This window comes from Coregonus clupeaformis, chromosome 15 (genome assembly GCF_020615455.1).
Source record: "Coregonus clupeaformis isolate EN_2021a chromosome 15, ASM2061545v1, whole genome shotgun sequence".
Classification (NCBI taxonomy): domain Eukaryota; kingdom Metazoa; phylum Chordata; class Actinopteri; order Salmoniformes; family Salmonidae; genus Coregonus; species Coregonus clupeaformis.
In genome coordinates this window covers 32788915-32813847 of record NC_059206.1, presented here as the reverse complement: position 1 = coordinate 32813847, position 24933 = coordinate 32788915, and the positions used below count along the sequence as shown (strand labels likewise).

Here is a 24933-nt window from a genome sequence, read left to right as displayed (position 1 = left end):
CCAGTCAAAGAGTGGGCAGGGCAGCAATCACAAAAGAACAGGTGCATTCTTCTTCTTCTTCTTCTTCTTCTTCGTTGAGGTTTAGAGATGGTTTGCATCCAATATGTTGCATTACCGCCCCCAACTGAACTATAGCATAAATCCATTACACTTTGTGATACAATAAGGGAAAAGGGGAAACGAGAAGAATGCAATAAAAATATATTTTTAATTTCCCTACCAACTAACCCTACACTCATTGAAACCCACCACCTTATTCCACTACTTTAACCCTATCTGATCCTAACACAGGCCAACGACCCGAGAGGACCGGACACTACCACTCAACACACCCTTTAACTCTTCTGAAATCAAATCTCGTACCCCCAAATACCTCTCTGCAACTGCCACCACAACATCTATTTTCTATGACTTACGTTCCATCTCTGTGTTACAGTTGATAACCATTGCTATGAATGCTAAGAAGCCAACCTTACTGAAACATATATCACTCATTTGCCTATCCCTCTGTTCTGGCACAGATCTACTATTCACAGGGATCCTCTCAGAATCTCTCACCCTTGATCCAACCTCCTCTACTTTCTTCACTGCCTCAGCATACAACATCATGTGCACTACAATGACCCTGGCCACCTCAACCTGCCTCTCTCGCACCGGACACCTCCACTTAGGGTTACCTTCACCGGCTCAACAGCACCCATCATCTTTTCCACCCAACCTGAAACCACTGATGAATTAGCCAAAAGGCCTGGTTCCACCCTCTCAAAAAATCTCACTCCCACTGGACCAAACGTATCATCATCATAACCATGTCCATCAATGCAAGGCACGGGCTCCAAGCTCCTCACAACACCTTCTACCACTTCCATTTCACCTTCAGAACTCGAACTCATGTCTAGTCCACTCTGTTTGAACTTGACACCAATCTTCCTCTACATACCCTCTCCCTTCTAACTGCAAGCTTCAACAGATACAAACCCATCCTCTGCCTCCCTGTCTTTTCAACCTCCCCTCTCTTTCCCTCCAATCCTCCTCCCTTAACCAATTACCCGAATCCTTCTGAAAATATTAAACTTTTCCAAGTCTAAATCTCTTTTTAGCCTCCTCGAGGGACATGTAGCTCTGTATGGGTGGTCCTCTGTAGCTCAATTGGTAGAGCACGGCGCTTGTAACGCCAGGGTAGTGGGTTCGATCCCTGGGACCACCCATACGCAAAAATGTAGGCACACATGTGTGTAAATCGCTTTGGATAAAAGCGTCTGCTAAATGGCATATTATTATTATATTACATGATAAGCACTCCCTACACTTCAAACTCCTGTGTTGTGGATATTGGCTATGATGTTGGCCTCGTCATTGACATAAAATAAATATCTACAGTGGGAAACCATGTAGACTGTGTTACTGTTCATGCATAGTGCAGTATAGACAGTGTTAGTGTGCATCCGTAGTATAGAGTAGTTTACAGTACTGTCCATGGTGTAGTATAGAACCCATGTAGTAAGCTACGTCCAGGGTGTTCCCAGAGTGGTATACCATGAAGGAAGCTAGATCTACTCAGGGTTTTCTAAATCTAGCCAGCTTCAGATTCCAGCTCAGGCTTCATCTGTACTATGAAAGTGGATATTGCTCGTCCGCCTACCGCTAAAGTATGTCACATGCTTCCCAGTCGAAGAGTTTGCGCATATAATTTATGATCATTTTAAAATAAAAACATTTCAGCTGTTCGCGCACACATTTTTTTTATTGAGGCAAGTCTAAGTTTGATAGTCAAAGTCTACACCCCTTCATCAGTGATTGGTTCACAGTAGGGGTGGGAACTTTGGACGAGATTATTCAATGAAGTGTTTGCTGTCATTCAACGAGAGATATGAGAGAGAGCAGCAGCTAGGCCCGAATGTCTGCAGTGGACTACTAGTTTTCATGCAAATGTTTTCACTTGAGAAGTACTGCACTAAGCTGATGTCAAATTGCGCGAGAAAGACCTCCTCGGCAAAAACGTAAAAATTCATTACAGATTTCTTGATGTATCTATTTTGAGGAAGTGTTTCTGGCTATATTGTTACTACGGAGGCTCAACAGAGACAAACAGTAATATTGCCAATATTGGTCAACGAGATGATGATGCAATCTTAGCGAGAGTGAGGGAATCTGATTTCATTGGTCCTTAACTCGCAGCTCAGGCACTTCATTCAGGATATATGAGTTAGCCTGCCCCGGAGCAGGTTATTTTTAAAGGATTTGTTGCCATGGAAATGTACACTGAACAAAAATATAAACGCAACATGTAAAGTGTTGGTCCGATGTTTCATGAGCTGAAATAAAATCACAGAAACGTTCCATATGACCAAAAAGCTTATTTCTCATTTTGTTCACACATTTGTTTACGTCGCTGTTAGTGAGCATTTCTCCTTTGCCAAGACGAGTGCTGGCGAGTATTTCTGTCTGTAATAAAGCCCTTTTGTGGGGAAAACTTATTGATTGGCTGGGCCTGGCTCCCCAGTGGGTGAGCCTACGCCCTCCAAGGCCCACCCATGGCTGCAACCCTGCCCAGTCATGTGAAATCCATAGATGAGGGCCTAATTAATTTCAATAGAGTGACTTCGTTATATGAACGGTAAATTAGTAAGATCTTTGCGTTTATATATTTTTTAGTATACCTGGCTAAAAGGTGACCCCTTTCGTGCTACCGGTTATCCTGAGTTGAGCTCAAGAGTTGACAAAAGTTACCTCGCCAACTCCTCAAACCTATTTCGTAGTACACCCTTCTAGAGGGTGACATTCTGCTGTCTAAGTCCTGTGTTACAGCGCCTTTGTTTTTCAATCATTTGTTGCCTCTACTGCTTAGCTGTTCGGCCAAGTTCAAGGTGTAAATCACCATTCATTTAAGTCGTCTCTCCTGCTATGCTAGCCCTACTGAATCTCTGGTCCCACCTTGGGATGTACGATGAGCATAGCTGAGAAGACCCATCATAGAATGAAATAGAACACTGCATGCAACATCATACCGACTGGATTCTTTTCAGTATAGGGAATTGTATTTATTTACAAGACAAGTGCAGTGGTATAGGCCTAATTCAAGGCAGCAAGAGCAAACTACTGCATGCAAACAGAGACACGTAGAATACATAATCAGAAAGCTTTAAGAGACTTGTCCAACTCCAATTCATTGTCGTGAAGAGAAGTTAGATATCAGTGCCTTTTGTGTTGGAATCTTCAGTCGAAAAGCAGTGGTATTGGAATCTTCATTGATGGTGTAATAAGTGCTAAACTGTGCATTGTTATTCTGGGAAAGACGGGACATGAACATGGTTAGAATACAGTGTGATATGATGGCTGCATTTACAAAGGCAGCCCAATTCTGATATTTTTCCTGTCTCTCTGTGTGCACGTCTTTACCACATTGGTAGAGTTTGTTAAGGCGTGTTATGTCCAGGGGGCTCAGGTGATTTCTCTGTCCAATCTGGACTCCCCTCTTCTTGGAGTCAATGGTGGGGTTCTGGTTTGATGAGAAGTAATATCTGCCAGGAGAAACCCAACAATACCCCCCCAGTCAGAGAACTTGCTACTTTAACACAAAGACTGCGTCACAAATGTCACCCTACTCCCAATATAGTGCACCTAGTTTGACCAGAGCCCGGGTCAAAAGTAGTGCACTAAATAGGGAGCCATTTGGGACGCACTGGGAAATGTTACTGGAACTGGATACTGTACACAGGCCCAGTAAAATGAATCTTTACTTATTGCCGGCAGTTTAAAAACAAGGTGAGTAAAATGAGGACTTTAGTGGGAGTAAGGAGGAGAGGAGTGTGACTGACATTCCGTAGTGCATTATGGAATCGTAGTCATAGGGCAGGTCCTGAGTGTCTCCTTTCTTCACCACAAAGTTTTTGGCTTTTCCTGGAAGACAAAGAGATAGAGGAGGCAGATGTGTGCATGTGTCTGACTGGTGGACACTACTGGGTCTGAATGTGATATAGGGGAATGAAAATGGAAATGTAGACAAGGTGCTGAGATGGAAACCATTAAGTTCAACCTTCTAGCAGGAGGAAACTCTACACGATTCAAGGCATGAATATTGCATCTTACCTAATGAAACCCATAGCAGGTGGTAATGTAACAAAATGGCCTACAAGTTCAAGAGCTTACATGTTACCCCAGGATACCCATTACAGGCGGAAACTGTAGATGACAAGGTATCTATATTCATGTCAGGGAAATTTAGCCTAACAAGGTAGTGTTATTCATGTCAGGGAAATTTAGCGAACAAGGTTGCTGCCTTCACGACAGTGGAACAAAGCAGGGGTGAAACTTACATGTAAATCAATACGATATGTGGCTCTGATCACGCCAGGGAAAATGAGTTGACGACTTCAGTTAAACTCCACATAATTGCATTTCCATAATTGCATTCAGTAGAGTCTATGAATTACATAATTATGCATAGTATTGGCGTCAAACAGAAGAACACTGCTGGTTCCTGATGTGAGATTCTCTCTGGTGTTTACAGAACTGGTGTTGTGAAATTAGGATATCAGGATTCAAGGTTGCCATTAGGATATCAGGACCTGCTTAGACAAAGCAATTGTAACAGTAGAGTAAAGGATTGCAATGTATGGGGAAATTAATGGCAGTAGTATTACCGTTATAATGAGTACATGATGCATGGAATGCTAAGGCATAAATATATGTAAGCCTGTATTCTTATTCTGTCCTTGTGCTGTCTATTAATGTTATGTATTACAGTTGAAGTCAGAAGTTAATATTCACATTAGCCAATTACATTTAAACTCAGTTTCACAATTACTGACATTTAATCCTAGTCAAAATTCCCTGTCTTAGGTCAGTTAGGATCAGCACTTTATTTTAAGAATGTGAAATGTCAGAATAATAGTAGAGAGAATGGATTTCAGCTTTTCTTTCATCACATTCCCAGTGGGTCAGAAGTTTACATACACTCAATTAGTATTTGGTAGCATTGCCTTTAAATTGTTTAACTTGGGTCAAACGTTTCAGTTAGCCTTCCACAAGCTTCCCACAATAAGTTGGGTGAATATTGGCCCATTCCTCCTTACAGAACTGGTGTAACTGAGTTAGGTTGGTAGGCCTCCTTGCTCGCACACACTTTTTCAGTTCTGCCCACAAATTATCTGTAGGATTGAGGTCAGGGCTTTGTGATGGCCACTCCAATACCTTGACTTTGTAGTCCTTAAGCCATTTTGCCACAACTTTGGAAGTATGCTTGGGATCATTGTCCATTTGGAAGACCCAAGCTTTAACTTCCTGACTGATGTCTTGAGATGTTGCTTCAATATATCCACATAATTGTCTTTCCTCAAGATGCCATCTATTTTGTGAAGTGCACCAGTCCCTCCTGCAACAAAGCACACCCACAGCATGTTGCTGCCACCCCCATGCTTCAGGTTTGGGATGGTTTTCTTCGGCTTGCAAGCATCCCCTTTTTCCTCCAAACATAATGAGGGTGATTATGGCCTAACAGTTCTATTTTTGTTTTATCAGACCAGAGGACATTCCTCCAAAAGTACGATCTTTGTCCACATGTGCAGTTGCAAACCGTAATCTGGCTTTTTTATGGCGGTTTTGGAGCAGTGGCTTCTTCCTTGCTGAGCGGCCTTTCAGGTTATGTCAATATAGGACTCGTTTTACTGTGGATATAGATACTTTTGTACCTGTTTCCTCCAGCATCTTCACAAGTTCCTTTGCTGTTGTACTGGGATTGATTTGCACTTTTCGCACCAAAGTACGTTCATCTCTAGGAGACAGAACGCGTCATCTTCCTGAGCGGTATGACGGCTGCGTGGTCCCATGGTGTTTATACTTGCGTACTATTGTTTGTACAGATGAACGTGGTACCTTCAGGTGTTTGGAAATTGCTCCCAAGGATGAACCAGACTTGTGGAGGTCTACAATTTTTTTTCCTGAGGTCTTGATTTTCCCATGATGTCAAGCGAAGAGGCACTGAGTTTGAAGGTAGGCCTTGAAATACATCCACAGGTACACCTCCAATTGACTCAAATTATGTCAATAAGCCTATCAGAAGCTTCTAAAGCCATGACATCAATTTCTGGAATTTTCCAAGCTGTTTAAAGGCACAGTCAACTTAGTGTATGTAAACTTCTGACCCACTGGAATTGTGATACAATGAAGTATAAGTGAAATAATTTGTCTGTAAACAATTGTTGGAAAAATTAATTGTGTCATGCACAAAGTAGATGTCCTAACCGACTTGCCAAAACTGTAGTTTGTTAACAAGACATTTGTGGAGTGGTTGAAAAACCTACGTAAATATAAACTTCCGCCTTCAACTGTATGTAGTGTGGACCCCAGGAAGAGTAGCTGCTACTTTAGCAGTAGCTAATGGGGATCCTAATAAAATACTATATGTCAATAGTTATCCTATACGGTCTTCACTCCAGACCACAAAAAGCGGAATTAGGTGTGTTAGTGTTGGGCTGGTACAAAAGCCTGCACACTGCAGCTATCCATGGGATACATTGACCATCCCTGCCCCTGATCCACATGCAATGCCCATCAGGTGGTTAAGTAGGTTGTGTTGGTGCGAGTTACCTGTGACCACGTTGTCCCACTGTATGGTGACGTATTGGTCACGGTCCGGCCGTGTGTGTTCGTGGTGCAGGCCCAGGGCATGCATCAGCTCATGACACAGGTTCCCCACGTTACAGGCGCTACCGAAGTACAGATGCTGGGCCCCGCCCTGAAAACCTACATATGACGCACAGCTAGAGTGTTGTGAAGAAAGAGAAAAAGGTGAGAGAAGGGGGAGGAGAGAAATGGAGGAGTAAGAGAGGATATGACAGTAAGAGGGAAAAAATAAAGGATTGAACACAGGAAAAGGGAGGAGAGGTTGTGAGTTAACTGTAAACTGCTGGGATGGAGAGAATGTGTTAATGTGCCCACTTTGGACTCACCCTTTCCCAGAGATGAACTCTATGTAGTTAATCTCATTGGTGTATTCGTGGAAGCGGATACACGTCCGGTCTGAAATCATCTTGAACGCTGCTAGCATAGTTTTCTTTCTGGCCACTGTGTGGATCAGAGACAATCTACCATTAGACGGCGCACATCATTCCCACTGTATTAGAAAACATCTAGTGTTTTAAAGTGTTCACCTCTCCTACTGTCTTCAACACTCACCCAGATCATTGTTGATCTTGTAGGGGATAGAAGTGATGCCTTCTTTCGTCGGCCAAAGTGACTTCACAGCTAATCGGTCTTCCTGTAGGACAAATCAACACCTCGACTTAAATCCAGCTGTCGCTAGAGTATAGGCCTCAGATTAATTATTTCAGTGTTTCCCCTATGAATGTTTGACAATCTGAATGAAAAATCTTTGCAGTGTAAACTGAAACGACTTAAACCACATTAAGTATGTAGAAAAGGTAACGGAGCAATATTCACAGTGTACAAAACATTAGGAACACCTGCTATTTCCATGACAGACTGACCAGGTGAAAGCTTCGATCCTTATTGAGGCCACCTGTTAATTCCACTTCAATCAGTGTATATAAAGGGGAGGAGACAAGTTAAAAGGAGGATTGTTAAGCCTTGAGACATGGATTGTGTGTCTGTGCCATTCAGAGGGTGGATAGGCAAGACAAAAGATGTAAGTGCGTTTGAACAGGGTATGGTAGTAGGTGCCAGGCTCACCAGTTTGAGTGTGTCAAGAACTGCAACGTTGCTGGGTTTTTCACACTCAGTTTCCCATGTGTCAAAGATGGTCCACCACCCAAAGGACATCCGGCCAACGGCAGGGCAGTGGAAACACTGAAGAATTGGAAAAACGTTGTCTGGTCTGATGAATCCCGGTTCTTGACGTTTCACGCTGAGGACTAGGGTATGGAGAAAACCACGAGTACATACATCTATCATGCCGCATGTCGACATTGCAGGCTGGTGAGTGGTGGTGGTGATGCCATGCTGTCGGATGCTTTTTCATGTCACATATTGGGCCCCTTGATAAAAGTGGAGCAACGTTTGAATGCCACAGGATATCTGAGCATCATTGAAAATCAGATGCATCCCTTCATAGCAGCAGTGTATCCATCTGCGAATTGATTTTTTTCAGCTATATAATGCACCATGCCAGAAGGCTAGGATTGTCCAGGAATGGTTCCACGAACATGACAGTGAATTCAGCTTACTGCATTGGCCTGCCCAGTCACCAAATCTCAATCCAATTGAGCACCTGTGGGAGGAGATGGAACGAGGTATTCGGAATAAAGATCCACTACCAGGAACTTGACACAACGGTGGGAAGCATTGGAGTCAACATGGGCCAGCATCCCTGTGGAACGCTTGACACCTTGTAGAGTCCATGCCCCTACAAATTGAGGCTGTTCTGAGGGCAAAAGGAGGTGTAACTCAATATTAGGAAAGTGTTCGTAATGTTATGTACACTCAGTATTTTTTTTTTTATACGATTTTTGAGAACTAATAATCACCAAAATAAAACTACATTCCGGGAGAATCTAAAATTCCCACAATGGCATGGAATGTGGGCCCCATTGATTTTGTTATTATCTTTGAGTCACTCAGAGCATAAGAACAAGGAATATGACATGGGAAAATGTGTATAATTTCAGGAAATTAACTCTGCGGCCTAGAGGGCCTCTAAAACGCTGCCATTGGCCACGCCCACTATGATTAAATTGAGATTTTGTCATCACTGGCCTACACACAATACCCCATAATGTCAAAGTGGAATTATGTTTTTCGAAATGTTTACACTAATTGAAAATTAAAAGCTGAAATGTCTTGAGTCAAGTATTTCAACCCCATATAAGTTCAGGAGTAAAAACGTGCATAACAAGGCACAGTTATTTGCATGGACTCACTGTGTAATAATAGTGTTTAAAATGAATTTTGAATGACTACCTCATCACCGTACCCCACACATACAATTATCTTTAAAGGTCCCTCAGTCGAGCAGTGAATTTCAAACTTACCCGTAGAGTAAGTTCAAATGTAATTTTATTCAACATTCTGGCTTGAACGATTTTGCAGTCATTAGTTTCAGGCTGTGTATACCAGAAGCTGGTATCACAGTCTGATTCATCAGCCTAAAAGACGAAGTAACAGGACCTAGACAGTAGGGATCATAGACTCACCGAAATCATAATGTCTCCTTCCACAATAGCAAGGTCGTACTGTAAGTCCTCTGTAACAGAGAGAGTCGGTCTGAAACAACCACACTGACACGACATGTACTCGTTACAAGTCACTACCTCCAGTGCCATTAAACTCCAGACCTCATGGTAGAGGTCCAGGTTCTGCTTCATCTAATAAATGTGTTACCTTCTCTGGTTTCAGCCGCTTTAACCCAATCATTTTGTCTGTGACGTGGCCCCATTGAGGCAGCAGAACCTAAAAGGAATTGTGAACATTAAACTCATTTTGCAATATCATTTTATGTTTGATAGATAAGCCATAAACTTGAAGACAAGCGATTGAATTGTTTCTTTAGGCCCATCACGCCAAGAGACTGACTTGAGAATCACAATAGAGGCCTACCTGTGGCAGAGAAAGTCGCATTTGTAGAATTGTTGATAGGGTTTGTAGAATTGTCCACTGAAATACAGAAAAAACATAGTTTTGCAGTGGTGCTGGCCTACGTTAAATAAAAAATGGAAAACAGAAAATAGGCCTAGCATTCAGCTTATCACCTAACGAAATAACTGGTCCCCAATGCAAGCCTACCTACCTGTGGCAGGGAAAGTAGCATTTGAAGTAGTAGCATTTGTGGAATTGTCAATGGGAACACTGCCCACTGAAATACAGAAGTGAAACATAATACATGTTACATAACAACATGGTCAACCAATTGGTGCCTGCAGTGGGATTGTGCTGGACTACATCAAATGGAAAATACTCAAAAGTAGGATGTCACAAATGCAAAATGACTGGTCCTACCTTGGACAAACCAGATGAGAATCAGAAGCCAAAGCATGTTGCAACGACGATTGTCCACCAGGATTTGGGAGAAAATAACCAAAGCAGCTGCACAAACAAATTGTGTACTCACTCTCCTTCCAGTCATAGAGTGGGCAGGGCAGCAATCACAAAAGAACAGGTGCATTCTTCTTCTTCTTCTTCTTCTTCTTCGTTGAGGTTTAGAGACGGTTGGCATCCAATATGTTGCATTACCGCCCCCAACTGAACTATAGTATAAATCCCTTACACTTTGTGATACAATAAGGGAAAAGGGGAAACGAGAAGAATGCAATAAAATATATTTTTAATTTCCCTACCAACTAACCCTACACTCATTGAAACCCACCACCTTATTCCACTACTTTAACCCTATCTGATCCTAACACAGGCCAACGACCCGAGAGGACCGGACACTACCACTCAACACACCCTTTAACTCTTCTGAAGTCAAATCTCGTACCCCCAAATACCTCTCTACAACTGCCACCACAACATCTATTTTCTATGACTTACGTTCCATCTCTGCGTTACAGTTGATAACCATTGCTATGAATGCTAAGAAGCCAACCTTACTGAAACATATATCACTCATTGGCCTATCCCTCTGTTCTGGCACAGATCTGCTATTCACAGGGATCCTCTCAGAATCTCTCACCCTTGATCCAACCTCCTCTACTTTCTTCACTGTCTCATCATACAACATCATGTGTACTACAATGACCCTGGCCACCTCAACCTGCCTCTCTCGCACCGGACACCTCCACTTAGGGTTACCTTCACCGACTCAACAGCACCCATCATCTTTTCCACCCAACCTGAAACCACTGATGAATTAGCCAAAAGGCCTGGTTCCACCCTCTTCAAAAATCTCACTCCCACTGGACCAAACGTATCTTTATCATAACCATGTCCATCAATGCAAGGATCGGGCTCCAAGCTCCTCACAACACCTCCTACACCTTCCATTTCACCTCCAGAACTCGAACTCATGCCCAGCCCACTCTGTTTGAACTTGACACCAATCTTCCTCGACATACCCTCTCCCTTGTTACTGCTAGCTTCAACAGATACAAACCCATCCTCTGCCTCCCTGTCTTTTCAACCTCCTCTCTCTTTCCCTCCAATCCTCCTCCCTTAACAAATTACCCGACTCCTTCTGATAATATTAAACTTTTCCAAGTTGAAATCTATTTTTAGCCTCCTCGAATGATATACTAAGCCCTGTACTCCCTCCACTTCAAACTCCTGTGTCGCCAGAACAGGTGCAGGTGTAATCGTTTGTTTTTAAGTCATCAACCTCAACAACAGATGCCGCTAAACGTCTCTCGGGGGGGGGCTTTCTTGCAGATGCAGGAATGCCCTCATGCATGAATGCCCCGAATTGCGTGCTGCAGTTGCACACTATTGACAGAAAGACGCATCAATCTCAGATAAGGCATCCGAGACAGCAAAACATTGCCCCTCTGTCTTAGTATGTGTAGCCCATGTATCTGATGCCATCTGGTCAAAAAGAGTATTGCATGTCAAACAACCACAGTTGTAGAGCGGTCAGACTTTCTGGATGTTTAGTTCAGTCCTATGTGTTCTCTGGCCCATCTCTAATATCTTGTTGTGGATTTAGAACTTTTGTGAATCACAGTACAGTTGAAAAATATATGGCAAATCAAAATCCAATATGGATGGTGTAAAGAGATAGATGGGAGGTGTTGAATGGAGCTGAAGGATGGGACTAATAACAACTAACAACAAATGATAACAACAAGATAACTAATGTAAAGCATACTATGTCCATAATAAGTATATAGGTTGAGAGCTTTTGTGAAAGAGCACAGTTAGAAAGATATGGCATATAGAAGCAAACCGGAAGGACATCATGAAAATGATTGGCGAGGTTGAGGGTAGATGAAGTTCAGGAGTAAAAACAAACAAAATAGAATTATTGTAAAATTGACTGTGTCCATTAAATGTATATTTGATGTATAAGCTGGAAGTAGAGGCCTAAGCATTGTTGTTCACTAGTTTACTCCAATTAGGGAAGGGGTGGTGGGGTTGGAAAGCAATGAAGGGAAATATATATATATTTTTAAAGGATATGTACAGTTGAAGCCGGAAGTTTACATACACTTAAGTTTACAACCACTCCACAAATTGCTTGTTATTAAACCATAGTCGGTTAGGACATCTACTTTGTGCATGACACAAGTAATTTTTCCAACAATTGTTTGTGACAGATTATTTCACTGATAATTCACTGTATCACAATTCCAGTGGGTCAGAAGTTTAAATACACTAAGTTGACTGTGCCTTTAAACAGCTTGGAAAATTCCAGAAAATTATGTCATGGCTTTAGAAGCTTCTGATAGGCTTATTGACATAATTTGAGTCAACTGAAGGTGTACCTGTGGATGTATTTCAAGGCCTACCTTCACCCTCAGTGCCTCTTTGCTTGACATCATGGGAAAATCAAAAGAAATCAGCGAAGACCTCAGAAAAAAAATTGTAGACCTCCACAAGTCTGGTTCATCCTTGGGAGCAATTTCCAAACGCCTGCAGGTACCATGTTCATCTGTACGCAAGTATAAACACCATGGGACCACGAAGCCGTCATACTGCTGAGGAAGGAGATGCGTTCTGTCTCCTAGAGATGAACGTACTTCAAATCAATCACAGAACAACAGCAAAGGACCTTGTGAAGATGCTGGAGGAAACAGGTACAAAAGTATCTATATCCACAGTAAAACGAGTCCTATATCGACATAACCTGAAAGGCCGCTCAGCAAGGAAGAAGCCACTGCTCCAAAACCGCCATAAAAAAGCTAGGCTATGGTTTGCAACTGCACGTGGGGACAAAGATTGTACTTTTTGGAGAAATGACCTCTGGTCTGATGAAACAAAAATAGAACTGTTAGGCCATAATCACCCTCATTATGTTTGGAGGAAAAAGGGGGATGCTTGCAAGCCGAAGAACACCATCCCAACTGCTTTGCTAGAGGAGGGATTGGTGCACTTCACAAAATAGATGTCATCATGAGGAAGGAAAATTATGTGGATATATTGAAGCAACATCTCAAGACATCAGTCAGGAAGTTAAAGCTTGGTTTCAAATGGGTCTTCCAAATTGACAATGACCCCAAGCATACTTCCAAAGTTGTGACAAAATGGCTTAAGGACTACAAAGTCAAGGTATTGGAGTGGCAATCACAAAGCCCCTGACCTCAATCCTATGGAAAATGTGTGGGCAGAACTGAAAAAGCGTGTGCGAGCAAGGAGGCCTACAAAACTGACTCAGTTACACCAGCTCTGTCAGGAGGAATGGGCCAAAATTCACCTAAATTATTGTGGGAAACTTGTGGAAGGCTACCCAAAACGTTTGACCCAAGTTAAACAATTTAAAGACAATGCTACCAAATACTAATTGAATGTATGTTCTTGAGGGAAACCTGTTTCAGTCTTCCAGAGATTTGAGACTGGGACGGAGGTTCACCTTCCAGCAGGACAATGACCCTAAGCATACTGCTAAAGCAACACTTGAATGGTTTAAGGGGAAACCTTTAAATGTCCTGGAATGGCCTAGTCAAAGCCCAGACCTCAATCAAATTGAGAATCTGTGGTATGACTTAAAGATTGCTGGAGAAGTTTTGCCTTGAAGAATGGGCAAAAATCCCAGTGGCTAGATGTGCCAAGCTTATAGAGACATACCCCAAGAGACTTGCAGCTGTAATTGCTAAAGGTGGCTCTACAAAGTATATACTTCTTTATTTTTTTTTTGGGGGTGAATAGTTATGCACGCTCAAGTTTCAGTTTTTTTGTCTTATTTCTTGTTTGTTTCCCCCCCAAAAATATTTTGCATCTTCAAAGTGGTAGGCATGTTGTGTAAATCAAATGATACAAACCCCCATAAAATCAATTTTAATTCCAGGTAGTAAAATGCCAAGGGGGGTGAATACTTTTGCAGGCCACTGTATATATCATTTATATATTTGTGAGAAAAAACAACATATGGGGGATTGGAAGTGACGCAGACTATTACATTGATGGAAGTTACAATATATCTGCAATATTAAAGCTGATCTACCTATTTTTTTTTCAAAAAAATTAAAATACAATAAATATCTTCTTGTGGATGTTGGGCTCTCCATTTAGATAAAATAAATATCTACAGTGGGAAACCATGTAGACAGTGTTACTGTTCATGCATAGTGCAGTATAGACAGTGTTAGTGTGCATCCGTAGTATAGAGTAGTTTACAGTACTGTCCATAGTGTAGTATAGAACCCATGTAGCTAAAGTCTGTCACATGCTTCCCAGTCGAAAGAGTTTGCGCATATAATGTATAGTTTTTAAATAAATACAATTCTGCTGTTCGCGCACAAATTTTTTTTATTGAGGCAAGTAAGTTTGATAGTCGAAGTCTACACCCCTTCATCGGTGATTGGTTCACAGTAGGGGTGGGAACTTTGGACGAGATTATTCAATGAAGTGTTTGCTGTCATTCAACGAGAGAGATGAGAGAGCACAGCACCAGCTAGGCCCTAATGTCTGCAGTGGACTACTAGTTTTCATGCAAATGTTTTCACTTGAGAAGTACTGCACTAAGCAGATGTCAAATTGCGCGAGAAAGTCCTCCTCTGCAAAAACGTAAAAATTCATTACAGATTTCTTGATGTTTATATTTTGAGGAAGTGTTTCTGGCTATATTGTTACTAGGGAGGCTCAACAGAGACAAACAGTAATATTGCCACTTTTTTTCTACTTTATCAAGCAAATGTCTTTAGGGTGTGCGAGCACAGAAGTTTGCATCGCCTAGCTGAGTTCTGCTAGGAGCAAACAACCTATGTATGGGGATGCCTTTACTCTAGAAAAGTTATTGCAAATTCAGCAGGCTATGGTGTAAAATAGTCAAAAGTAGAGCCATCTTATGGGCAAAAGTGCAGTCTTTTATCTGTCGTTAATGTCTTTGATGTGCTTATCAATGCACGAGCACCTTTTCACCCCATTCATGTCGATACATTTTTTATAGTCATACAAAAGTTTTACTGTGCATGAACTTTCAAATGGATCATAGGTATTTTAATATTACCAATATTGGTCAAGGGGATGATGATGCAATCTTTGCAAGAGTGAGGGAATCTGACTTCATTGGTCCTAACTCGCATCTCAGGCACATCATTCAGGATATATGAGTTAGCCTGCCCCAGAGCAGGTTATTTTTTAAGGATTTGTTGCCATGGAAATGCACACTGAACAAAAATATAAACACAACATGAAAGTGTTGGTCCGATGTTTCATGAGCTGAAATAAAATCACAAACGTGCCATATGCCCAAAAAGCTTATTTCTCATTTTGTTCACACATTTGTTTACGTCGCTGTTAGTGAGCATTTCTCCTTTGCCAAGACGAGTGCTGGCGAGTATTTCTGTCTGTAATATAACCCTTTTGTGGGGAAAACTCACTCATTGGCTGGGCCTGGTTCCCCAGTGGGTGGGCTTGGCTGTCAAGTGGGTGAGCCTATGCCCTCCAAGGCCCACCCATGGCTGCAACCCTGCCCAGTCATGTGAAATCCATAGATGAGGGCCTAATTAATTTCAATTGAGTGACTTCCTTATATGAACAAATGTGTGAACAAAATGAGAAATAAGCTTTTTGGGCATATGGAACGTTTGTGATTTTATTTCAAATTGTTTTAAATTGTTGCATTTATATTTTTATTTAGTATACCTGGCTAAAAGGTGAGCCCCTTTCATGCTACCGGTTATCCTGAGTTGAGCTCAAGAGTTGACAAAAGTTACCTTGCCAACTCCTCAAACCTATTTCGTAGTACACCCTTCTAGAGGGTGACATTCTGCTGTCTAAGTCCTGTGTTACAGCGCCTTTGTTTTTCAAAAATGTGTTGCCTCTACTGCTTAGCTGTTCGGCCAAGCTCAAGGTGTAAATCACCATTCATTTAAGTCGTCTCTCCTGCTATGCTAGCCCTACTGAATCTCTGGTCCCACCTTGAGATGTATGATGAACATAGCTGAGAAGACCCATCATAGAATGAAATAGAACACTGCAAGCAACATCACACCGACTGGATTCTTTTCAGTCTAGGGAATTGTATTTATTTCCAAGACAAGTGCAGTGGTATAGGCCTAATTCATGGCAGCAAGAGCAAACTACTGCATGCAAACAGAGACACGTAGAATACATAATCAGAAAGCTTTAAGGGACTTGCCCAACTCCAATTCATTGTCGTGAAGAGAAGTTAGATGTCAGTGCCTTTTGTGTTGGAATCTTCAGTCGACAGCAGTGGTATTGGAATCTTCATCGATGGTGTAATAAGTGCTAAACTGTGCATTGTTATTCTGGGAAAGACGGGACATGAACATGGTTAGAATACAGTGTGATATGATGGCTGCATTTACAAAGGCAGCCCAATTCTGATATTTTTCCTGTCTTTCTGTGTGCACGTCTTTACCACATTGGTAGAGTTTGTTAAGGCGTGTTATGTCCAGGGGGCTCAGGTGATTTCTCTGTCCAATCTGGACTCCCCTCTTCTTGGAGTCAATGGTGGGGTTCTGGTTTGATGAGAAGTAATATCTGCCAGGAGAAACCCAACAATACCCCCCCAGTCAGAGAACTTGCTACTTTAACACAAAGACTGCGTCACAAATGTCACCCTACTCCCAATATAGTGCACCTAGTTTGACCAGAGCCCGGGTCAAAAGTAGTACACTAAATAGGGAGCCATTTGGGACGCACTGGGAAATGTTACTGGAACTGGATACTGTACACAGGCCCAGTAAAATGAATCTTTACTTATTGATAGCAGTTTAAAAACAAGGTGAGTAAAATTAGGACTTTTGTGGGAATAAGCAGAGTGTGACTGACGTTCCGTAGTGCATTATGGAGTCGTAGTCATAGGGCAGGTCCTGAGTGTCTCCTTCCTTCACCATGAAGTTACTTTCTTTTCCTGGAAGATAGTTACAGGAGGCAGATGTGTGACTGATGAACACTGCTGGTTGTGAATGCTGTGTTAGTGTTGGGCTTGTACAAAAGCCTGCACACTGCAGCTATCCGTGGGATACATTGACCATCCCTGCCCCTGATCCACATGCAATGCCCGTCAGGTGGTTTAGTATGTTGTGTTGGTGCGAGTTACCTGTGACCACGTTGTCCCACTGTACGGTGACGTATTGGTCACGGTCCGGCCGTGTGTGTTCGTGGTGCAGGCCCAGGGCATGCATCAGCTCATGACACAGGTTCCCCTCGTTACAGGCGCTACCGAAGTACAGATGCTGGGCCCCGCCCTGAAAACCTACATATGACGCACAGCTAGAGTGTTGTGAAGAAAGAGAAAAAGGTGAGAGACATGGAGGAGTAAGAGAGGATATGACAGGAAGAGGGAAAAAAATAAAGGATTGAACACAGGAAAAGGGAGGAGAGGTTGTGAGTTAACTGTAAACTGCTGGGATGGAGAGAATGTGTTAATGTGCCCACTTTGGACTCACCCTGTCCCAGAGATGAACTCTATGTAGTTAATCTCATTGGTGTATTCGTGGAAGCGGATACAAGTCCGGTCTGAAATCATCTTGAACGCTGCTAGGATAGTTTCCTTTCTGGCCACTGTGTGGATCAGAGACAAATCTACCATTAGACGGTGCATATCATTCCCACTGTATTGGAAACATCTAGGGTTTTACAGTGTTCACCTTTCCTACTGTCTTCAACACTCACCCAGATCATCGTTGATCTTGTAGGGGATAGAAGTCACGCCTTCATTCACCGGCCAAAGTGACTTCACAGCTAATCGGTCTTCCTGTAGGACAAATCAACACCTCGACTTAAATCCAGCTGTCGCTAGAGTATAGGCCTCAGAGATTAAATTATTTCAGCGTTTTCCCCTATGAATGCTAATAAATTCTAAAATGGTAAAACCTGTGTAAACTTAAACGACTAAAACCAGACTAAGTATATAGAAAAGATAATGGAGCAATGTACAGTGTACAAAACATTAGGAACACCTGCTCTTTCCAAGACAGACTGACCAGGTGAATGCAATGATCCCTTATTGAGGTCACCTGTTCAATCAGTGTATATGAAGGGGAGGAGACCGGTTAAAGGAGGATTGTTAAGCCTTGAGACATGGATCGTGTATATAAATTATCATTATTCAGAGGGTGAATGGGCAGGACAAAATATTGAAGTACCTTTGAACAGCGTATGGTAGTAGGTGCCAGGCGCACCAGTTTGAGTGTCAATAAATGCAACGTTGCTGGGTATTTCACACTCAGTTTCCTGTGTGTGAAGAATGGTCCACCACCCAAAGGACATCAAGCCAAATGCAGGCAATTGGTCAAAATGGGTGACACGAATTGTGCAGAGCAACAGACGGGCTACAGTTAGTCAATTGACAGTCCAGCACAACATTTGACCCATAAAAATGCACAACTCGTAGTACCTTCACACGAATGGGGTATGACAGCCGATGACCTTACAGAGCTCCACTTCTTTCAGCAAAAAACAAGAAACTGTTGCAGTGGACTAAGTAAACGCTGGACCAGACAAAACATTGTCTGGCATGATGAAACCCGTTTTTTTGCCATAACACACTGATGGGAGGACTAGGGTACGGAGAAAACCACGAGTACATGCATCCATAATGCCGCGTGTCAACATTGCTGGCTGGTGAGTGGCAGTGGTGGTGTGATGATGTGGGTGCGTTTTCATGGCACACAGTGGGCCCCTTGTGGTGGAGCAACGTTTGAATGCCACACGATATTTGAACACAATTTAAAATCAGGTGCATCTCTTCATGGCAGCAGTATATACATCTGTGAATAGATTTTTTCAGCATTATAATGCCCCATGCCACAAGGCTAGGATTGTCCATGAATGGTTCCACTAACATGACAGTGAATTCAGCTTAGTGCAGTGGCCTGCCCAGTCACCAGATCTCAATCCAATTAAGCATCTCTGGGATGAGATGGAACGAGCTATGTCGGAGTAGAGATCCACTACCATCCAACTTGACACAACGGTGGGAAGCATTGGAATAATCATGGGGCCAGCATTCCTGTGGAACGCTTGACACCTTATAGAGTCCATGCCCTGACAAATTGAGGCTGTTCTGAGGGTAAAAATGGGGTGCAACTCAATATTAGGAAAGTGTTCCTAATGTTTTATACATTTATTTTAAAGATATTTTAGAACTAACAAAATAAACTACAGTCCAGAAGAATCTAAAATGTCAAAGATGTCATGGCATAGGGGCCCCCATTGATTTTATAATGTTTGAGTCACACCGAGCATCAGAACAAGGAATAAGCAATTGCAAAATGTGCATAATTGCAGGAAATTAGCTTTAAAACAGCAACATTGTCTCTGCGGCCAAGAGGGCCTCTAAAACCGTGCCATTGGAAACGCCCACTACGATTAAATTAAGATTGTCGTCACTGGACGACAAACAATGTCAAAGTGGAATTATGTTTAATTTTTTTTTAAACATCTTGAGTCAATAAGTATTTCAACCCCTTTATGGCAAGCCTAAATAAGTTCAGGAGTAAAACGTGCTTAACAAATCAATTATTTGCATGACTCACTGTGCAATAGTGTTTAACATGATTACCTCATCTGTACCCCCACATATACAATTATCTTTAAGGTTCCTCAGACAAGCAGTGCATTTCAAACAGATTCAACTACAAAGACCAGGGAGGTTATCCAATAACTCGCAAAAGGTACCTATTGGTAAATGGGTTTAAAAAAAAGCAGACATTGAATATCCCTTTGAGCATGGTGAAGTTAATAATTACACTTTGGATGGTGTATCAATACACCCAGTCCCTACAACGATACAGGTGTCCTTCCTAGGTCAGTTGCCGGAGAGGAAGGAAACCGCTCAGGGATTTCACCATGAGCCCAATGGTGACTTTAAAACAGTTAGACTTTAACGGCTTTGATAGGAGAAAACTGAGGATGGAACAACAGTGTAGTTACTCTACAATACTAACCTGATTGACAGTGAAAAGGAAGCCTGTACAGAATAAACTTATTCCAAAACATGCATCCTGTTTGCAACAAGGCACTAAAGTAATACTGCAAAAAATGTGGCAAAGCAATTAACTTTCTGTCCTGAATACAAAGTAATGTTACAGGCAAATCCAATAGATTACTGAGTACCACTCTATATTTTCAAGCATAGTGGCAGATGCATCACATTATGGGTATGCTTGTAATCGTTAAGGACTGGGGAGTTTCAGGATAGAAAAGAAAGAGAATGAGCTAAGCACAGGCAAGATCCTAGAGGAAATCCTGTTTCAGTCTGCTTCCCACCAGACACTGAGATTAATTCACCCTTCAGCAGGACAATAACCTAAAACACAAGGGCAAATCTGCACTGGAGTTGCTTACCAAGACAGAATGTTCCCGAGTGGCCGAGTTAGTTTTGACAAATCTACGGCAAGACCTGAAAATGGTTTAGTAATGATCAACAGCTTGCATAATTTTGAAAATATATATATATTTTTTTTTTTTAATGGGCAAGTGTGGCACAATCCAGGTGTGGAAAGCTCTAAGAGACTCACCCAGAAAGACTCAGCTGAAATCGCTGCCAAAGGTGCTTCTACGAACTATTGACTCTGGGATATTTCTGCATTTCATTTTCAATCAACAAGCAAAAATGTCAAAAAACATGTTTGCACTTTGTAATTATGGGGTATTTTGTGTAGATGGGATAGATTTTATTTATTTTATTTAATCCATTTTGAATGCAGGCTGTAATAACAAAATGTGGAATAAGTCAAGGTGTATGAATACTTTCACAAGGCTCTGTACCAGCTTCTGGTATACACAGCCTGAAACTAATGACTACAAGATAGTTTAAGTTTTCTTTACAAGCCAGAATGTTGAATAAAATGACATTGAAACTTACTCTACCGGTTGTCCGTGGTGTTGGTCACTTCAGATGTTCGAAATATCCACAGGAAATAACTGTTTATCCAACTTTTTAGTGTGGCGGTAATTAAGTAGAAATTTCTATCACCTGGCACACGTGCAAAAACATGTAAACACCTGCTGACTTCAGTTAGTATGCATGCATTGTGTATTTTCCTGTGGATATTTTGTCTCAAATTTCAACCGTCTGAATAACCAACACAATGGACAACCAGTAGCGCAAGTTCAAATGTAATTTTATTGAACAATCTGGCTTGAATGATTTTGCAGTCATCACTTTCAGGCTGTGTATACCAGAAGCTGGTATCAATCTGATTCGTCAGCCTAAAAGACGAAGTAACAGTATAGAAAGCAGGGATCAGACTCACCGAAATCAGAATGTCTCCCTCCGTGATAGCAAGGTCGAGCTGTAAGCCCTCTGTAACAGAGACAAGGTCTGAAACAACCACACTGACACAACATGTACTGGTTACAAGTCCCTACCTCCAGTGCCATTAAAGTCCAGACCTCATGGTAGAGGTCCAGGATAGTGCCCTTCATCTAATAAATGTGTTACCTTCTCTGGTTTCAGCCGTTTTAACCCAATCATTTTGTCTGTGACGTGGCCCCATTGAGGCAGTAGAACCTAAAAGGAATTGTTTACTAATTTTGTAATATCATTATGTTTATTGATAAGCCATAAACTTGAAGACAACCGATTGAATAGTTTCTTTTGGCCCATCACATCATGAGACTGACTTGAGAATCACAGTAGAGGCCTACCTGTTGCAGAGAAAGTTGCATTTTTACAATTGTTAGGGATGGTAGTATTGTCCACTGAAATACAGAAAGAAAAGAAAATATTACAGAGAAACAATACAAGAACATAGTTTTGCAGTGGGGCTGGCCAACATAAATTGAAAAATGGAAAAGAGAAAATAGGCCTAGCTATCAGCTTATCAACTAACGAAATAACTGGTCCCCAATGCAAGCCTGCCTACCTGTGGCAGGGAAAGTAGCATTTGAAGTAGTAGCATTTGTGGAATTGTCGATGGGAACACTGCCCACTGCAATACAGAAGGAAAACATAATACATGTTACACAATAACATGGTCAACCATTTGGCACCTGCAGTGGGATTGGTCTAGCCTACATCAAATAGAAAACACTCAAAGGTGAGGATGTCACAAAAACAAAATGACTGGTCCTACCTTGGATAAACCAGTAGAAAATCAGAAACCAAAGCATGTTGCAACAATGATGGGAGAAAAGAACGAAAGAAACAGCACAAACAAATTCATGCACTTGCTCTCCTTCCAGTCAAAGAGTGGGCGGGGCAGCAATCACAAAAAACAGGTGCAGGTGTGATCACTTGCTTTTAAGTTCTCAACCTCAACAACAGATGGTGCGCGAGTCCTTTTCCTGTCATTTCCACCTAAGGAAGAAGAAGACTGTGACTTGCGGTTAAACAGTAAACACGTGGCAGCGATATGCCGCGTTCACGTGCTAGTCGGAACTAGGAAACTCTGAAATGTTCAACTTGCGAACTGGTTGTAGTTATACACGCAGTGGTGGAAAAAGTACTCAATAGTCATACTTGAGTCAAAGTAACGATACCTTAAAAAAATGTATAATAATAATGACTCAATGAGAAAATGAGAAAATGACTCAAGTAAAAGTAAAAGTCACCCAGTAAAATACTACTTGAGTAAAAGTCTAAAGTATCTGGTTTTAGGTATACTTAAATATAGTGGTGGGAAAAGTACTCAATTGTCATAATTGAGTAAAAGTAAAAAGTAAAAGTAAATGCTATACATCAAATTCCTTATATTAAGCAAACCAGACAGCAGGGTTTTCTTGTTTTTTTTAAATTTATGGACAGACAGGGAACACTCCAACACTGATTCCGTGTTATATTGATAGGTGTGTGAATCAGACCATATTGCTGTCCTGCATGAGTATTCTAAATAACAAGTACTTTTTGGTGTCAGAGAAAATGTATGGGCTTAAAAAGTACATATTTTCTTTAGAAATGTAGTGGAGTAAAAGTAAATTGTTTCTAAAATATCAATAGTAAAGTACAAATACCCCAAAAAACGACTTCAGTAGTACTTTAAAGTATTTTTACTTAAGTACTTTACACTACTGTATACACAGACCGCATTCAACTAGTTAGCAAGTCGTACATTTCAGAGTTTCCTTGTTCCGACTAGCACATGAACGCGGCAATAGCTTCACACTTTAGGTGAGTTCATACAAGCTACATTTATTCTGATCACATTATTTAACAAAATTAATCTGTTTCTGAATTGCTGTGAAATACATTCTGCTCCAGATTTTGTTCATAAATCACTGCTTTTGTTAGTCTAGACACTAGAGGGAAATTCATCATACTCCCCAATGGTTATTTCTCTCATCTCTCTCATCTGTCTCCTCTCCCTCATCTCTCTCTATCTGTGTACCCCAGGTGTTTGAGCCATGACGCGATGGGCCAGAGCCAACAATGTCCACAAACACAACCCTGCTGAGGCCACGGACGGAGGTTCACCTTCCAGCAGGACAATGACCCTAAGCATACTGCTAAAGCAACACTTGAATGGTTTAAGGGGAAACATTTAAATGTCTTGGAATGGCCTAGTCAAAGCCCAGACCTCAATCAAATTGAGAATCTGTGGTATGACTTAAAGATTGCTGGAAAAGTTTTGCCTTGAAGAATGGGCAAAAATCCCAGTGGCTAGATGTGCCAAGCTTATAGAGACATACCCCAAGAGACTTGCAGCTGTAATTGCTAAAGGTGGCTCTACAAAGTATTGACTTTTTTTTGTGTGTGTGGGAGGGGGTGAATAGTTATGCACGCTCAAGTTTCAGTTTTTTTGTCTTATTTCTTGTTTGTTTCCCCCAAAAAAATATTTTGCATCTTCAAAGTGGTAGGCATGTTGTGTAAATCAAATGATACAAACCCCCATAAAATCAATTTTAATTCCAGGTAGTAAAATGCCAAGGGGGGTGAATACTTTTGCAGGCCACTGTATATATAATTTATATATTTGTGAGAAAAAACAACATATGGGGGATTGGAAGTGACGCAGACTATTACATTGAAGGAAGTTACAATATATCTGCAATATTAAAGCTGATCTACCCCCCCCCCCCCAAAAAAAAAAAATATTTCAAAAAAATTAAAATACAATAAATATCTTCTTGTGGATGTTGGGCTCCCCATTTACATAAAATAAATATCTACAGTGGAAAACCATGTAGACAGTGTTACTGTTCATGCATAGTGCAGTATAGACAGTGTTAGTGTGCATCCGTAGTATAGAGTAGTTTACAGTACTGTCCATAGTGTAGTATAGAACCCATGTAGCTAAAGTATGTCACATGCTTCCCAGTCGAAAGAGTTTGCGCATATAATGTATCATTTTAAAATAAATACAATTCTGCTGTTCGCGCACACATTTTTTCATTGAGGCAAGTAAGTTTGATAGTCGAAGTCTACACCCCTTCATCGGTGATTGGTTCACAGTAGGGGTGGGAACTTTGGACGAGATTATTCAATGAAGTGTTTGCTGTCATTCAACGAGAGAGATGAGAGAGCACAGCACCAGCTAGGCCCTAGTGTCTGCAGTGGACTACTAGTTTTCATGCAAATGTTTTCACTTGAGAAGTACTGCACTAAGCAGATGTCAAATTGCGCGAGAAAGTCCTCCTCGGCAAAAACGTAAAAATTCATTACAGATTTCTTGATGTTTATATTTTGAGGAAGTGTTTCTGGCTATATTGTTACTAGGGAGGCTCAACAGAGACAAACAGTAATATTGCCACTTTTTTCTACTTTATCAAGCAAATGTCTTTAGGGTGTGCGAGCACAGAAGTTTGCATCGCCTAGCTGAGTTCTGCTAGGAGCAAACAACCTATGTATGGGGATGCCTTTACTCTAGAAAAGTTATTGCAAATTCAGCAGGCTATGGTGTAAAATAGTCAAAAGTAGAGCCATCTTATGGGCAAAAGTGCAGTCTTTTATCTGTCGTTAATGTCTTTGATGTG

The 24933-nt window shown here is 41.5% G+C and overlaps 2 protein-coding genes across 2 annotated transcripts; both read right to left on the bottom strand.

Moving 5' to 3' along the window:
* Window positions 1-3019: 3019 nt before the first annotated feature.
* Window positions 3020-10109, bottom strand: LOC121583372 (high choriolytic enzyme 1). The gene is made up of 11 exons (XM_041899548.2): window positions 9952-10109; window positions 9743-9808; window positions 9553-9609; window positions 9337-9405; window positions 9150-9199; window positions 7177-7258; window positions 6951-7065; window positions 6589-6761; window positions 3819-3900; window positions 3400-3521; window positions 3020-3286 (listed from the first exon to the last, which is right to left on the bottom strand). Exons 1-11 carry the CDS (start codon window positions 10076-10078, stop codon window positions 3282-3284), a joined length of 948 nt encoding a protein of 315 aa, XP_041755482.1. The 5' UTR covers window positions 10079-10109; the 3' UTR covers window positions 3020-3281.
* A 5938-nt stretch (window positions 10110-16047) lies between these two features.
* On the bottom strand, window positions 16048-22257 carry LOC121583373 (astacin-like metalloprotease toxin 5). Its single transcript, XM_041899549.2, has 11 exons — window positions 22098-22257; window positions 21888-21953; window positions 21670-21723; window positions 21464-21532; window positions 21276-21325; window positions 17689-17770; window positions 17463-17577; window positions 17114-17286; window positions 16843-16924; window positions 16430-16551; window positions 16048-16316 (listed from the first exon to the last, which is right to left on the bottom strand). The coding sequence occupies exons 1-11, from the start codon at window positions 22132-22134 to the stop codon at window positions 16312-16314; spliced, it is 855 nt and encodes a 284-aa protein (XP_041755483.1). The 5' UTR covers window positions 22135-22257; the 3' UTR covers window positions 16048-16311.
* Between the last annotated feature and the right edge of the window lie 2676 nt (window positions 22258-24933).

Bases quoted from the DNA above. Each gene is read 5' to 3' on its own strand.
- LOC121583373 (XM_041899549.2), bottom strand. From the start codon at position 22,134: ATGCTTTGGTTTCTGATTTTCTACTGGTTTATCCAAG. The intron at 21,326-21,463 runs GTAACACATTTA...TCTCTGTTACAG, and splicing joins AACGGCTGAAACCAGAGAAG to AGGGCTTACAGCTCGACCTT. The intron at 17,287-17,462 runs GTGAGTCCAAAG...ACAACACTCTAG, and splicing joins GAGTTCATCTCTGGGACAGG to CTGTGCGTCATATGTAGGTT.
- LOC121583372 (XM_041899548.2), bottom strand. From the start codon at position 10,078: ATGACTGGAAGGAGAGTGAGTACACAATTTGTTTGTGCAGCTGCTTTG. The intron at 9,610-9,742 runs GTAGGTAGGCTT...TCTGTATTTCAG, and splicing joins TGCTACTTTCCCTGCCACAG to TGGACAATTCTACAAACCCT. The intron at 7,259-9,149 runs GTGAGTCTATGA...TTTGTCCTACAG, and splicing joins AAGGAGACATTATGATTTCG to GAAGACCGATTAGCTGTGAA.